Below are 14971 nucleotides of genomic sequence, written 5' to 3' on the forward strand. Positions count from 1 at the left end.
AGGGACAAAAAAGGGTATTTTTCACTATAGCCCTATGCTGTGACTGACAATAGAACCATAAGATACATAACACAACATAAATTTACAAAAAAAAGTACATTTTATTCATTCATTGCAATCCAAATCTTTAGAATCCATTCAAATGATAGGAACAGACAAAATTCAGACCTTTTTTCAGCGATCTTCATCTCCATTCTCAGCAGTGACCGTAAACATCAAATCCTGCACTCGTTGGCTGCATCCAAAAACTGAAAAATGCTGCTTTCGGAGGATGCATTCCAATGTAGGGCATCAAGGCACATCCAAATCTAAAGTTAGCTTCTCTTCCTGTCTCATGAGATACCTTTATCTGATCAATCTTTGAAGGCAGCATAGATGTATCCTTCGCTGCCTTTGATATCCCTTTGATATGCCTGTGCTTTCCATTCTGTGACAGTTGAGCTAAAAAATAAAGATAGTATCTGAAAGTTGCGGTTGGTTGTCAGTTTTTGTGTAAATGTACGTTATTGACCATTGTTGTCCACTTTTGATTTCTAGAGAAAAATTACTCTTTTAGTAATTAAATATTCCCCTAGTTATCCTGTATTTTCATATATTTTCATATATATAGATCATTAAACCATCACGCTGCCTCAGAAGTCTGTCCAAAATCAGTTTTGTGAGGTGCCTTCATGCGCAAACGTTGCCTGCAAAGTCATTGCCTGATAGGGCAGCAGGGCAGCAAGGCAACAAGTCAGCTGCCTAAGTTTTTGGATACAGCCATTATAAATGAAAATATTGCCTCCTCAAGAAGCTTAATGGTATGTTTTACGGCAGTGATATTAAATGCTCATTGGCTCTCACCTGCTTCGTCACAGATTGCAGCATGTCATGTTTCAGTTGATGTGCATATTGTGTGCATAATATTTTCAGAAATTGACAACTTAAATTATGCTCTGTACCTCATACAAAATTATTACATACCGACACAGAGGACTGCAAGTGCCACACATCATCATTTGGACTATACTTTTGGTACCGCTTTTGACATTTTTGCAATAAATAAATTATTGTGATTCCACTTGTCTGTCTGTTATGTTTTTCTTTATAACTGTAAATATTTTTAAGAAATGGCTATGGGTAGGTTTAGAGGTAGGAATGGGATTAGCAGCTCAAAATATAATTTTAATGCTATATTGTTACTAAAATTGTTCTACACATTTCTGTCCATTACGTTTTATATATTATTTTTATATTCTCTACAAAACAGTTATGTTTAGGTTTTGGGTAGAGTTTAGGTATCTAAAATGTGTCTATAAAATTGTAAAAAAAAAAAAGAAATTATACATATATCTTTATGATATAAAAGATTTGTAAATACAAACCCAATTCCAAAAAAGTTGGGACACTGTACAAATTGTGAATAAAAAATGATGTGGAAGTTTCAAAAGTCAATATTTTATTCAAAATACAACATAGATGACATATCAAATGTTTAAACTGAGAAAATGTATCATTTTAAGGAAAAAATAAGTTGATTTTCAATTTCATGGCATCAACACATCTCAAGTTGGGACAAGGCCATGTTTACCACTGTGTGGCATCCCCTCTTCTTTTTATAACAGTCTGCAAACGCCTGGGGACTGAGGAGACAAGTTGCTCAAGTTTAGGAATAGGAACGTTGTCCCATTCTTGTCTAATACAGGCTTCTAGTTGCTCAACTGTCTAGTTGCTTAGGTCTTCTTTGTCGCATCTTCCTCTTTATGATGCGGCAAATGTTTTCTATGGGTGAAAGATCTGGACTGCAGGCTGGCCATTTCAGTACCCGGATCCTCCTTCTACGCAGCCATGATGCCAATTGATGCAGTATGTGGTCTGGCATTGTCATGTTGGAAAATGCAAGGTCTTCCCTGAAAGAGACGACGTCTGGATGGGAGCATATGTTGTTCTAGAAATACAAAGTTCAGTCATGAAACTCTAACCGAGCACTGATTGGTTCTTTCTACACCATGGCATCAGCCAGTCAGAAGTAATTCCATATCCACGCAACCATATATATCGTACCCTAGCCTGCAATCGACAAGCTGCGCAATGTGAAGCGCTGTTATCCCTCCTCCTCCCCAGCGCCACCTGTAGAGATCTGCTATGGGGGTTCTACCATTCTTGCAGCAACCTTTTCCTTGTTGTTTTATTTGACTAGGCTGAACAATTTGTATTTGCTCAGCAGCAACAGCAACAGCAGCAGCAGCAGTAACTGCAGCAGCAATAGCAGCAGCAGCAGCGTAGCAGATCTCGTACACCAAAATCAAGCCATGTATACTTCATACCCCATGCCAATAAATGCTGGTTGAATTTAATCCACTCCTGAGAGTTGTCATGATTGAACTTGGATATACCTTTCAGCATTGATGGTGCCTTTCCAGATGTGTAAGCTGCCCATGCCACACGCACTCATGCAACCCCATACCATCAGAGATGCAGGCTTCTGAACTGAGCGCTGATAACAACTTGGGTTGTCCTTGTCCTCTTTAGTCCGGATGACATGGCATCCCAGTTTTCCAAAAAGAACTTCAAATTTTGATTCGTCTGACCACAGAACAGTTTTCCACTTTGCCACAGTCCATTTTAAATGAGCTTTGGCCCAGAGAAAACGCCTGCACTTCTGAATCATGATTAGATATGGCTTCTTTTTTGACCTACAGAGTTTTAGCCGGCAACGGCAAATGGCACAGTGGATTGTGTTCACCGACAATGTTTTCTGGAAGTATTCCTGAGCCCATGTTGTGATTTCCATTACAGTAGCATTCCTGTATGTGATGCAGTGCCGTCTAAGGGCCCGAAGATCACGGGCATCCAGTATGGTTTTCCGGCCTTGACCCTTACGCACAGAGATTGTTCCAGATTTTCTGAATCTTTGGATGATATTATGCACTGTAGATGATGATAACTTCAAACTCTTTGCAATTTTTCTCTGAGAAACTCCTTTCTGATATTGCTCCACTATTTTTCGCCGCAGCATTGGGGGAATTGGTGATCCTCTGCCCATTTTGACTTCTGAGAGACACTGCCACTCTGAGAGGCTCCTTTTATGCCGAATCATGTTGCCAATTGACCTAATAAGTTGCAAATCGGTCCTCCAACTGTTCCTTATATGTACATTTAACTTTTCTGTCCTCTTATTTGTCACAGACACGTCAGGCTCCACCTCCCAGTCTGAGGTGCAACTTGGTGGCGTCGGATGGACCGAAACATAATGTCCCAGAGGTGTTCTATTGGATTTAGGTCAGGCAAGCATGGGGGCCATTCAATGGCGTCAATTCCTTCATCTTCCAGTAACTGCCTACATACTCTTGTCACATGAGGCTGGGCATTATCGTGCACCAGGAGGAACCCAGGACCCACTGTACCAGCGGAAGGTCTGACAATGAGTCTAAGGATTTCATCCCCATACCTAATGGCAGTCAGGGTTCCATTGTCTAGCCTGTAGAGGTCTGTGTGTCCCTCCATGGATATGCCTCCCCAGACCATCACTGACCCACCACCAAACCGGTCATGCTGAACGATGTTACAGACAGCATAATGTTCTCCACAGCTTCTCCAGACCCTTTCACGTCTGTCACGTGCTCAGGGTGAATCTGCTCTCATCTGTGAAAAGCACAGGGCACCAGTCGCGGACCTTCCAATTCTGCTGTTCAAAGGCAAATGCCAATCGAGTTCCACGGTTCCGGGCAGTGAGCACAGGGCCCACTAGAGGACATCGGGCCCTCAGACCATCCTCATGAAGTCTGTTTATGATTGTTTGGTCAGAGACATTCACACCAGTGGCCTGCTGGAGGTCATTTTGTAGGGCTCTGGCAGTGCTTATCCTGTTCCTCCTTGCACAAAGGAGCATATACCGGTCCTGCTGATGGGTTAAGGACCTTCTACAGCCCTGTCCAGCTCTCCTATAGTAACTGCCTGTCTCCTGGAATCTCCTCCATGCTCTTGAGACTGTGCAAAACCTTCTGGCAATGGCACGTATTGATGTGCCATCCTGGAGGAGTTGGACTGCCTGTGCAACCTCTGTAGGGTCCAGGTATCGCTACAAGTATCGTACTACCAGTAGTGACACTGACCCTAGCCAAATGCAAAACTAATGAAAAACAGTCAGAAAAGATGAGTAGGGATAAAAATGTCAGTGGCTTCCACCTGTAAAACCATTCCTGTTTTAGGGGTTGTCTTATTGTTGCCCATCTAGTGCACCTGTTGTTAATTTCATTAACACCAAAGCAGCTGAAACTGATTAATAACCCCCTCTGCTACTTTACTGACCAGATTAATATCCCAAGAGTTTAACTGACTTGATGTTATTCTCTGATTAAAAAGTGTTCCTTTAATTTTTTTGAGCAGTGTATATATATATATATATAGATAGATAGATAGATAGATATCCTTGCAACAAACACAGACAAGACAAGCATTATTTCTGTCATCTGTAACCCGATCTGTAATCTGTAATCTGTAAAAAACTGGTAAAGAAATGTTACATACTTTGTAGTGGTGTTATCGTTTTGGTTCCAATAATCTGTTTGGTTGTACAGTAAAATGTAGGCTATTGGCTGTATGAATTAAACTGAAATGAAATCGATACCTGTGGAATTGTTCACAGACAGCATATGCAGTTCAAGTAAGAAAGATCTTCATTGCTGGCAAACAATAGGCAGATCTGCTTTTAATTGCCTGTAGGTCCACTGCCACTTCATCTAACGCTCTGAGTGAGAAACCGCTTCAAACTATTCAGTGCGTGCAGGTAACTGAACAAATCATTCCATCTGATTCGTGAACCAATTTAGACAGTTTTGCCAACTTGTTTGAGCAAGTCTTTGAACAGAATTGATTCAAAAGAGTGCTGTGTCTGGCCGACATGAGGGATACCGACAAAGTCAGGTTCCTTAATTCCCCCGTGTCCCAGACCGGCCTCTTTGGAGACACAGTCGAGAACTTTGCCAAGCAGTTCTCGGCTGTACAGAAGCAGTCTGAGGCCAGCAGTCACATCCTGCCCCGGTGGTCAGTTGCTGCTTCCACCCATCCGCCGGCCACAGCACCTCAGCCTGCTCATTACCGAGGGCACCCCCCTGCGGCTGCCCCCGCTCCCCCGCTTTGGCAGTAGCCTCCATCCAAGTGGCGCCGTGAAGCCGATCGCAAGTGGGGCGCCCAGCCCCTCTAGGCCCCCACCAAGAAGGGCGTTAAAACCAAAGGCAAGAGGACCTAGGAAGGGCGACAAAGAGATGGATGGGACTGCTTATTGGGAGATGGTGACCACACCACTCCCTCCCCTGGAGGAGGGCCAGGTGGTAAATCCTTTGTTTCCTTTTGTTTCTGTTCCCAACTTTTAAACAAAAGAGCAGTTTCTTCCATCTCTGGGTCCGATGAGGGCTCAGAGAACAGTGGGAGCTGTCAGCGGGCAGCAGTGCGCTGTTCGAGAAGGCAACCAAAGCCTCTCCAGTGCCTCCTGCCCAACCGTGGAACCAGGTAAGTGTTGCACAGACTCAGCCTCACAAAGAGAGCCCCTCTCGAGCGCGTCCCTGCATTCCACCTCGCTGCCCCACTGTGGGTAACCCCACAGTCCCCTTGGTCCCACTTGTATGTTCTCTGAGAGCCCGTCTAGCGCTCCCCAATCTATCTTGCTGGCTCATTCGGACCATCAGGCACGGCTATGCGATTCAATTCACCCGGCATCCCCCCAAGTTCAGGTGCATCCACTTCACTTCAGTGAAAGCAGCTGATGCCCGTGTCTTGCGTGCAGAGATTGTGGTCCTATTGGCAAAGGACGCGATAAAGCCTGTCCTTCCAGCCAATATAAGGTCAGGGTTCTTCCGCCCCTACTTCATTGTGTCCAAGAAAAGCGGTGGGTTATGACTGAATCTTGGACCTGTGAGTTTTGAATTGGAGCCTACACAAGCTACCGTTCAAAATGTTCACACAGAAACGCATTTTCAAGTGCATCTGTCCCCGAGATTGGTTTGCAGCGATCAACCCTTCGGGCTGTCCCTGCCTCCCCGCGTCTTCACGTAAGTCGTGGAGGCGGCCCTTGTTGCCGTGAGAGAACATAGCGTTCACATCCTCAATTATCTCAACGACTGGCTCATACTAGCTCAGTCTCAGTATCAGTTATGCGAACACAGGGACCTGGTGCTCAGTCACCTCAGCCAGTTGGGTCTTTAGGTCAACTGGGAAAAGAGCAAACTCTCCCCTGTGCAGAGGATCTTTTTTTTTTTTTTTTTTTTTGGTGTGGAGTTGGATTCGGTCGAACGGACAGCACAGTCAGTCAGTGTTAAACTGCCTGAATACGTTCAACGGCAGGATGATGGTCCCACCAATTTTTTTTTCATTCTTCTTTCTCAGAGATGGGGCACTCTTTGGCACCCGCATCCAGACCTCTGGAAACTCCATGTCTGGTCACTGGACGGGACGCAGAGGTTCTAGTTGACTTACTCCCTGAGGTACTTAACACCATCACTTCGGCTCAAGCACCGTCTTGATGTGGAACCTGTTTGCCGAGTGGTGTTCTTCTCGCCGAGAAGACCCCCGAAAATGTTCGATCAGAGCCATGCTTTCCTTCTTGCGGCAGGGGTTGGAGCAAAGGCTGTCTCCCTCGACCCTCAAAGTTCATGCTGCGATATCTGCATATCATGACCACATAGATGGCAAGTCTGTTGGGAAGCACGACCTGGTCGTCAGGTTCCTTAAGGGGGCGAGATGGTTATATCCTCCTCGACCCTCCTCCATATCCTCTTGGGACCTTGCTCTGGTGCTTCGAGCACTTTAGAATGCTCCCTTTGAGCACTTGCAGTCAGCAGACTTAAATATTCTGTCTATGAAGACTTTGCTGCTGGTTGCATTGGCCTCTATCAAGAGGCTAGGGGACCTGCAGGCATTTTCGGTCGACGAATCATGCCTAGAGTTCGGGCCGGGTGACGGCCACATGGTACTGATACCCCGGCCTGGCTAAGTGCCCAGGGTTCCTGGGTAGGTAGTGAGCCTGCAAGGTAGTGAGCCTGCAAGGCGCTGCCTCCAGAGGGGGCAGACCCAGCCCTGGCTTTGCTCTGTCCAGTCTGTGCTCTGCGACTGTACATAGACAGAACTCAAAGGCACAGGCCCTCAGACCAGCTCTTTGTCTGTTATGGAGGCCAACAGAAGGGAAAGGCTGTCTCCAAGCAGAGGATGGCCCACTGGAAGCACAAGGCGTGCCCTGCCTGCTCAGGTTGCGTGCTCACTCTACGAGAGGTGTTGCATCCTCCTGGGCGCTGGCTTGTGGCGCCTCGCTAACAGATATTTGTAGGGCTGCGGGTTGGGCGACACTTAACACATTCGCTAGATTCTATAGCCTTCGTGTTGAACCAGTCTCCTCCTGTGTTCTCAGCTTAACCGGTCAGAGACATGGAGAGGCCCCGGCTTAGTGTCAGCTTGCTGTGCTGACATGCACTTATTGCTCCAGAGAATCCCTACAAGGCAGACCCTGTTGAGTCCTCCACCACCTTTGGCAGCTGGATGTGGTGGAGCATCTGGTGCCAGGCCTATAATCCGTTGCATCCTTGAGAATCGGATTTAGGCTGAGTTCCATATGTGTGACCCTGCAGGGATCCCATATGTGTAAATTCCACGGTTGCTCCTAAACGAAGCCTGTGTCTTTCCTTTTGGGAGAACCCACCTCTTATCAGGTTGGAGTCACCCTAGTACTTCCATATGTAGTATGGCCCTACAAGGTTAGTCCATGTGTACTTCTCACTCTTTGTGTCCTGGTAGGCAAGAGGGAGCAGGAGGCTTGCACAGAGCACTGGAAGGGGGCAGCGACTGTGGCACTTTGGTAGGGATTCCTATTCGTCAGTCTGTCAGACGTACGTCAAACGTGACCGACTGAATGGGAACGGAGACGTACATCCCGTCGCCACAGTCGGTAAGGAATGCATTGCACCTGCTGTTCATTATATACCCGCACTGTGTGGCACAGCAGCTGCTGCAAATGAATGCATGCCAATGTGCATTGGCTCGTTTTAGTTACACTTAAAGTGGATTGGCCTCTGTAGTGAGATTCCTATTTGTCGGTCTGTCCGAAGTATGTCTCTGTTCTCTTTAATTTTTTCTCCCAAAAAATTAAAATGTAATATTCTGTCATCATTTACTCCTTCATGGCAGTCCAATGCATGTCCCACTGTAAAGTAACAATATATACACGTTTTTGTGGAACAAGTGAGGGTGATAAATTGATGACAGTTTTTTATTAATCTTATTTCATAAATAAACCAACCCAGAGGAATGTTCACTGAAGTAAAAAGTGTGACAACAATCTTCCCTATATGCAATTAGTGTAAAACAATGGACTCTGTATGCGCTGCACATTTCCAATCACTCACTGTAGTCGCTGTTCTCATCCTTGGTGCCATCGATAGTTCCATCTGGCTGCATCTGCAGGTAAAAACCCTGCTGGCTGAACAGTCGTGTCACGATGCCTTTCAGCTGCGGCTCTGGAACAAATAAACACACAGCCCCGCCCCCAACCCACATTTTTATCAGAATCCACCCCAACACATTGCAACTTTTTTCATAAGTTCAACAGAAGCTAGTTAAGCAAAAAAAGAAGAATTTAAAATAAGTTCTTGACTTCTTATCCAGTGATGGCAGTGAATGTACTTGTGAATGGCTGTGTTGATAAAGCTCTTCATATTTACTTTCTGCAACCTTGTTAATCAATTTCAATATGGACACCTGGCATTTAGAAGACCAGCTGTAGCCATAACAGGTGTTTTCTGGTGGAGCGGTGACCTGTACAAGCAGGTACAATAAATGTTTAGAGGCAGGCCTGAGAGGTGTGGAGTGAAGAGAGCCACAAGGATGATCTGACATGCAGCAAAGTCCCACATCTTTCAAGACCAGAGCTCAGGAGAGTAGTGAATGTCCATGATGGTCATGATCAGCTATTCATAATGGGTCTCATATATCCACTGCAGCCCCAGTATCTCTGACAGGCTGGAAGGGCCATCAATCACACAAACGAGCCTGCCTGCATCCATCAGGAAGAACATTACTAAATCACATTCAGAATCAACACCATAATTTATTTGTATAGGGGCCCCCATAGGAAATGACTCTACCATGGGGAAGAAGTTTTGCGTTTAACACATGTATGAGTGTGAATCTATCTATTGAAAACATGTCCAGGTCATAACTATAATGCATCTGGACACTTTTTAGTTTTTATGTAAATCCCATTATTAGATCTTAGCCTCAGCCTCAGACATCACAACCACGAACCGTTGGCTGAACGTCCGAAGCATGAAGCACACAAATTGGGAAACAATTCGGGAGTTTCTTTTTTTTTTTTTTTAATGCAAAACTGTGACATTATTTACATATTGTGACAAATACAAAATAGACAAGGCAAACAAACACATATCAACAGCCAACATAAGTCTAATCTGACAATTCTTGTATATAAAAAATGTGTGTGTGTGTGTGTGTGTGTGTGCGCGCGCATTTTTGTGATTTATGAGGACACAAATTTGTATAATGACATGAGTATTACATTGGTATTATGACGTAAACATTAAATATGAGGACATTTCATGAGTCCTTATATTTAAAATAGCTTTAAAAACATACTAAAGAAAGTTTTATTAAAAATGTAAAAATGCAGAATGTTTTCTGTGATGGGTAGGTTTAGGAGTAGGGGTAGTGTAGGGCAGTGTTTCCCAACCTGGGGGTCGCTAAAGATTTACGAGGGGTTGCCAAGCTCACTGTAGTTTGAGGGTTAGTGAGGAAACATTTACCAGTTTGACAATAAGCCATGATGCAGTTTCCGACGGTTAGTATTGCAGTTTAATATTTTAATCATCATTAAAACTGTATTTGATTTGAAAAACTCACGTTAAGTACTGTCCAGTATTAAGCAAAGTAAGCACTCACGCAGATACAGCAGGAAGCGTAGGTTTCATTTGGAAAAAAAAATGGCGCAAGAAGTGAGAGGTTTTACAACAGAGTTCTGAGGAAATTATATTAATTAAAGTATGAATTTGCATCATCCCTCTGTGTAAGGCGTAGTGTTTATAAGCACAGCTCTGCTTTGTTTATGGGGTTACCGGGGAAACAGCTCTATTTCTGCTGTTACAAAAGCACCAACTACTGACAGAGAATGGATTTACATTTTCATTCAGCCTGTCTGCGGTTTTTGTTAAAGAGCAATCAGCGTGGTGAAATTAAAGGTAGCCCACATCTTCATGTCTGTGACCAGTGTGTAAGTACAAGCTTGATGACTGCTGAAAATAAATCGACTATTAAAAAGAAAAGCTGAATATTAGTTAAATAATATACATTTTTAGGGCCCGAGCACCGATGGTGTGAGGACCCTATTGGAATTGCTCTGTTTATTAGGGCCCGAGCACCGATGGTGTGAGGACCCTATTGGAATTGCTCCGTTTATTATTATTATTAGGGCCCAAGCCAATGAAATGGCGAAGGGCCCTCTTGTTCTTCTAAGGATTATCATTATTAGGGCCCGAGCACCAATGGTGTGAGGACCCTATTGGAATTGCTCCGTTTATTATTATTATTATTAGGGCCCGAGCACCGATGGTGTGAGGACCCTATTGGAATTGCTCTGTTTATTATTAGGGCCCGAGCACCGATGGTGTGAGGACCCTATTGGAATTGCTCCGTTTATTAGGGCCCAAGCACCGATGGTGTGAGGACCCTATTGGAATTGCTCCGTTTATTATTATTATTATTAGGGCCCGAGCACCGATGATGTGAGGACCCTATTGGAATTGCTCCGTTTATTATTAGGGCCCGAGCACCGATGGTGTGAGGACCCTATTGGAATTGCTCAGCCAATTAGGGCCAAAGCCCTGTAAGGGGCTGAAGGCCCTATTGTTTTCTTTAGGATTATTATTATTAGGGCCAAAGCCCTGTAAGGGGCTGAAGGCCCTATTGTTTTCTTTAGGATTATTAGGGCCAAAGCCCAAGGGGCTGAAGGCCCTATTGTTTTCTTTAGGATTATTATTATTAGGGCCAAAGCCCAAGGGGCTGAAGGCCCTATTGTTTTCTTTAGGATTATTAGGGCCAAAGCCCAAGGGGCTGAAGGCCCTATTGTTAGGGGCCAAGCACCGAAGGTGCGGAGGCACCTATTGTTATTGTTGGCGTTCTTTTTTTTTTTATTATTATTATTAGGGGCCAAGCACCGAAGGTGCGGAGGCACCTATTGTTTCCGTTAGTTTTCTTATTAGGGGCCAAGCACCGAAGGTGCGGAGGCAACTATTGTTATTGTTGGCGTTCTTTTTTTTTTTATTATTATTATTATTAGGGGCCAAGCACCGAAGGTGCTTAGGCACCTATTGTTATTGTTGGCGTTCCATACGCTTATTATTCTTCCGCTTCTTCTTCCGCTCTTGAAGTCTATGGCAGCCCATAGAACCGCTTGCGGGAAAGTTGTGAAATTTGGCACACAGTTAGAGGACAGTCTGACCTTTGTCCATAGCAAATTTGGAGTCTCTAACTCAATCCCTCTAGCGCCACCAGCTGTCCAAATTTGCACTTATGTTTATGTTGATAACTTTTGTACCATAAGGGCTAGAAACAAAATTCTTTTTTCCTCTGATTCCTTGGGTCAAGACGAATCGATTGCACCATATGACGTCATTTTCCGTCATGAAAATTTTTCCGCCATTTTGAATTTTCTGAAAAACGTACTTTTTCGAACTCCTCCTAGGCCGTTACTCCAATTTTCACGAAAATTGAACCAGATCATCTTCAGACCATGCCGACAAAAAGTTATGGAATTCAAGTTGATTTCTCAAACCATTTTCGAAAAACACGCAAACGAATTGTACGTAGTGCTTGCGAAAATAGACATAAGGCTGTATCTCCGCAACGCTTTATCGTATTCAGACCAAACTTGGTAACTGTCATCACAAGCATGACCTGAGGCAACATGCAGCGTTTCGACACAGCGCCACCTAGTGGTGCGGAGATATGAAAAATGGCTATTTTTGCTTATAACTTCTGATGGATTTGTCCAAAAATCATAAATTTGGTCTCGTTGGATTCGGGGAATCATGCCGAGTCAAATGATATCCAATTTTACCACTTCAGCCATTTTGGCCGTCGGCCATTTTGAATTTTGAGCTAAAATGCTGTATTTTTATGAACGCATTAGCGTATCATTACGAAACTCGGTATGGGTCATCAGCACAATGCCCTGAAGGAGCCTGAGAAGTTTCGGACAGCGCCACCTTGTGGTCAAAAGTTATAACAAAATTTTCAAAAATGTTAATAACTTTTGAACTTATTCACCAATTGTAATGAAACTGGTCTCAGTAGATTCCTTGGGTCATGCCTGAGAACATAGATATCAAATTTGCCATAGTTGGCTGAACTTCCTGTCCGCCATATTGTTTTTCTTTAAAAACCTACTTTTTCGAACTCCTCCTAGACCGTTGCTCCGATTTTCACCAAAATTGAACCGTATCATCTTCAGACCATGCCGACAAAAAGTTATGGATTTCAAGTCGATATGTCAAACCGTTTTGTATACTGGAGCAATGAATTTGAGGCATGATGCAAAAATTACTCTTGAAGCTGTATCTCTGCAATGCTTTATCATATTCAAACAAAAAGCTTGGTACTTGTCATCACAAAAATGACCTGAGGCATCAAACAGTGTTTCGGCGCAGCGCCACCTACTGGAGTGGAGATATGAAAAATTGGCTATTTTTGCTTATAACTTCTGATGGGTTTGACCAAAATTCATAAATTTGGTATGGGTCATCAGGACAATGCTCTGAAGGAGCCAATTGAGAAGTTTTGGACCAGCGCCATCCTAGTTTTTGCCAAAAGTTATAACAAAATTGACAAAAATTGCTAATAACTTTTTTTTTCTAATTACTCACTGCTGCTGTTGGTCTGATGCTCCCAGTCATGTTGGCTTGGCTTCTTGTGCCGTTTTTGTGCTTGGCCCCGTAATTGCTGCTTGCAGCTATATTTATTAGGGGCCAAGCACCGAAGGTGCGGAGGCACCTATTGTTATTGTTGGCGTTCTTTTTTTTTTTTTTTTTTTTTATTCTTCTTCTTCTTCTTCTTCTTCTTCTTCTTCTTCCGCTCTTGAAGTCTATGGCAGACCCATAGAACCGCTTGCGGGAAAGTTATGAACATTTGGCACACAGTTAGAGGACAGTCTGAGCTATGTCCATAGCCAAATTTGGAGTCTCTAACTCAATCCCTCTAGCGCCACCAGCTGTCCAAAGTTGCACTTATGTTTATGTTAAGTAACTTTTGAACCATAAGGGCTAGAAACAAAATTCTTTTTTTCCTCTGATTCCTTGGGTCAAGCCGAATCGAATGCACCCTATGACGTCATTTTCAGTCATGAATATTTTTCCGCCATTTTGAATTTTCTGAAAAATGTACTTTTTCGAACTCCTCCTAGGCCGTTACTCCAATTTTCACGAAAATTGAACCAGATCATCGTCAGACCATGCCTGACAAAAAGTTATGGAAATTCAAGTTGATTCCTGTAACCGTTTTCGAAAAACTCAGGTGAACGAATTCGTACGTAGTGCTTGCGAAAATAGACAGTAAGGCTGTATCTCCGCAATGCTTTATCGTTATTCAGACCAAACTTGGTACCTGTCATCACAAGCATGACCTGAGGCACCATGCAGTGTTTCGGTCGCAGCGCCACCTGCTGGTGCGGAGATATGAAAAATGTGTATTTTTGCTTATAACTTCTGATGGGTTTGGCCAATAATCATAAATTTGGTCTCGTTGGATTCGGGGAATCATGCCGAGTCGAATGATATCCAATTTTCCCACTTCGGCCATTTTGGCCGTCGGCCATTTTGAATTTTGTGCTAAAATGCTGTATTTTACGAACGCATTAGCGTATCATTATGAAACTCGGTATGGGTCATCAGCACAATGCCCTGAAGGAGCCTGAGAAGTTTCGGACCGGCGCCACCTTGTGGTCAAAAGTTATAACAAAATTTACGACAATGCTAATAACTTTTGATTATATCAACCGATTGTAATGAAACTGGTCTCAGTGGATTCCTTGGGTCATGCTGAGAACATAGATATCAAATTTGCCATAGTCAGCTGAACTTCCTGTCCGCCATATTGTTTTTCTTTAAAAACCTACTTTTTCGAACTCCTCCTAGACCGTTGCTCCGATTTTCACCAAAATTGAACCGTATCATCTTCAGACCATGCCGACAAAAAGTTATGGATTTCAAGTTGATACGTCAAACATTTTCGTATACCGAAGCAATGAATTTGAGCATGATGTAAAACACACTCTCTAAGCTGTATCTCTGCACTGCTTTATCATATTCAGACCAAACTTGGTACATGTCATCACAAGCATGACCTGAGGCATCATGCAGTGTTTCGGAGCAGCACCACCTACTGGAGTGGAGATATGAAAAATGAATTTTTTGCTTATAACTTCTGATAGGTTTGACCAAAAATCATAAATTTGGTCTTATTAGATTCGGGGCATCATGTTGAGTCGAATGATATCCAATTTTTCCATATCGGCCATTTTGGCCATCATCCAATTTGAATTTTGTGCTAAAACACTGTACTTTACGAACGCATTAGCATATCGATACAAAACTCGGTATGGGTCATCAGCACAATGCCCTGAAGGAGCCTGACAAGTTTCGGACCAGCGCCACCTTGTGGTCAAAAGTTATTATGAAATTTACAAAAATGTTAATAACGTTTGAATATATTAATCAATTGTAATGAAACTGGTCTCAGTAGATTCCTTGGGTCATACCGAGAACACGGATATCAAATTTGCTATAGTCGGCTGAACTTCCTGTCCACCATATTGTTTTTCTTTAAAAACATACTTTTTCGAACTCCTCCTAGACCGTTGCTCCGATTTTCACCAAAATCGAACCGTATCATTTTCAGACCATGCAGACAAAAAGTTATGGATTTCAAGTCGATATGTCAA

At 43.5% G+C, this 14971-nt stretch overlaps 1 protein-coding gene across 1 annotated transcript in view; it reads right to left on the reverse strand.

Annotated features, from left to right (window-relative positions):
• The window catches only part of fgf12a (fibroblast growth factor 12a), a 311326-nt gene extending 301889 nt beyond the window's left edge, over positions 1-9437 (reverse strand). The window contains exon 1 of the mRNA XM_048164785.1: positions 8373-9437. Within this exon, the coding sequence (XP_048020742.1) occupies positions 8373-8523 (151 nt within the window). The 5' untranslated portion in view covers positions 8524-9437. The remainder of the gene's footprint in view (positions 1-8372) is intronic.
• Between the last annotated feature and the right edge of the window lie 5534 nt (positions 9438-14971).

Source organism: Megalobrama amblycephala, linkage group LG17, assembly GCF_018812025.1.
Source record: "Megalobrama amblycephala isolate DHTTF-2021 linkage group LG17, ASM1881202v1, whole genome shotgun sequence".
NCBI classification, from domain to species: Eukaryota; Metazoa; Chordata; class Actinopteri; order Cypriniformes; family Xenocyprididae; genus Megalobrama; species Megalobrama amblycephala.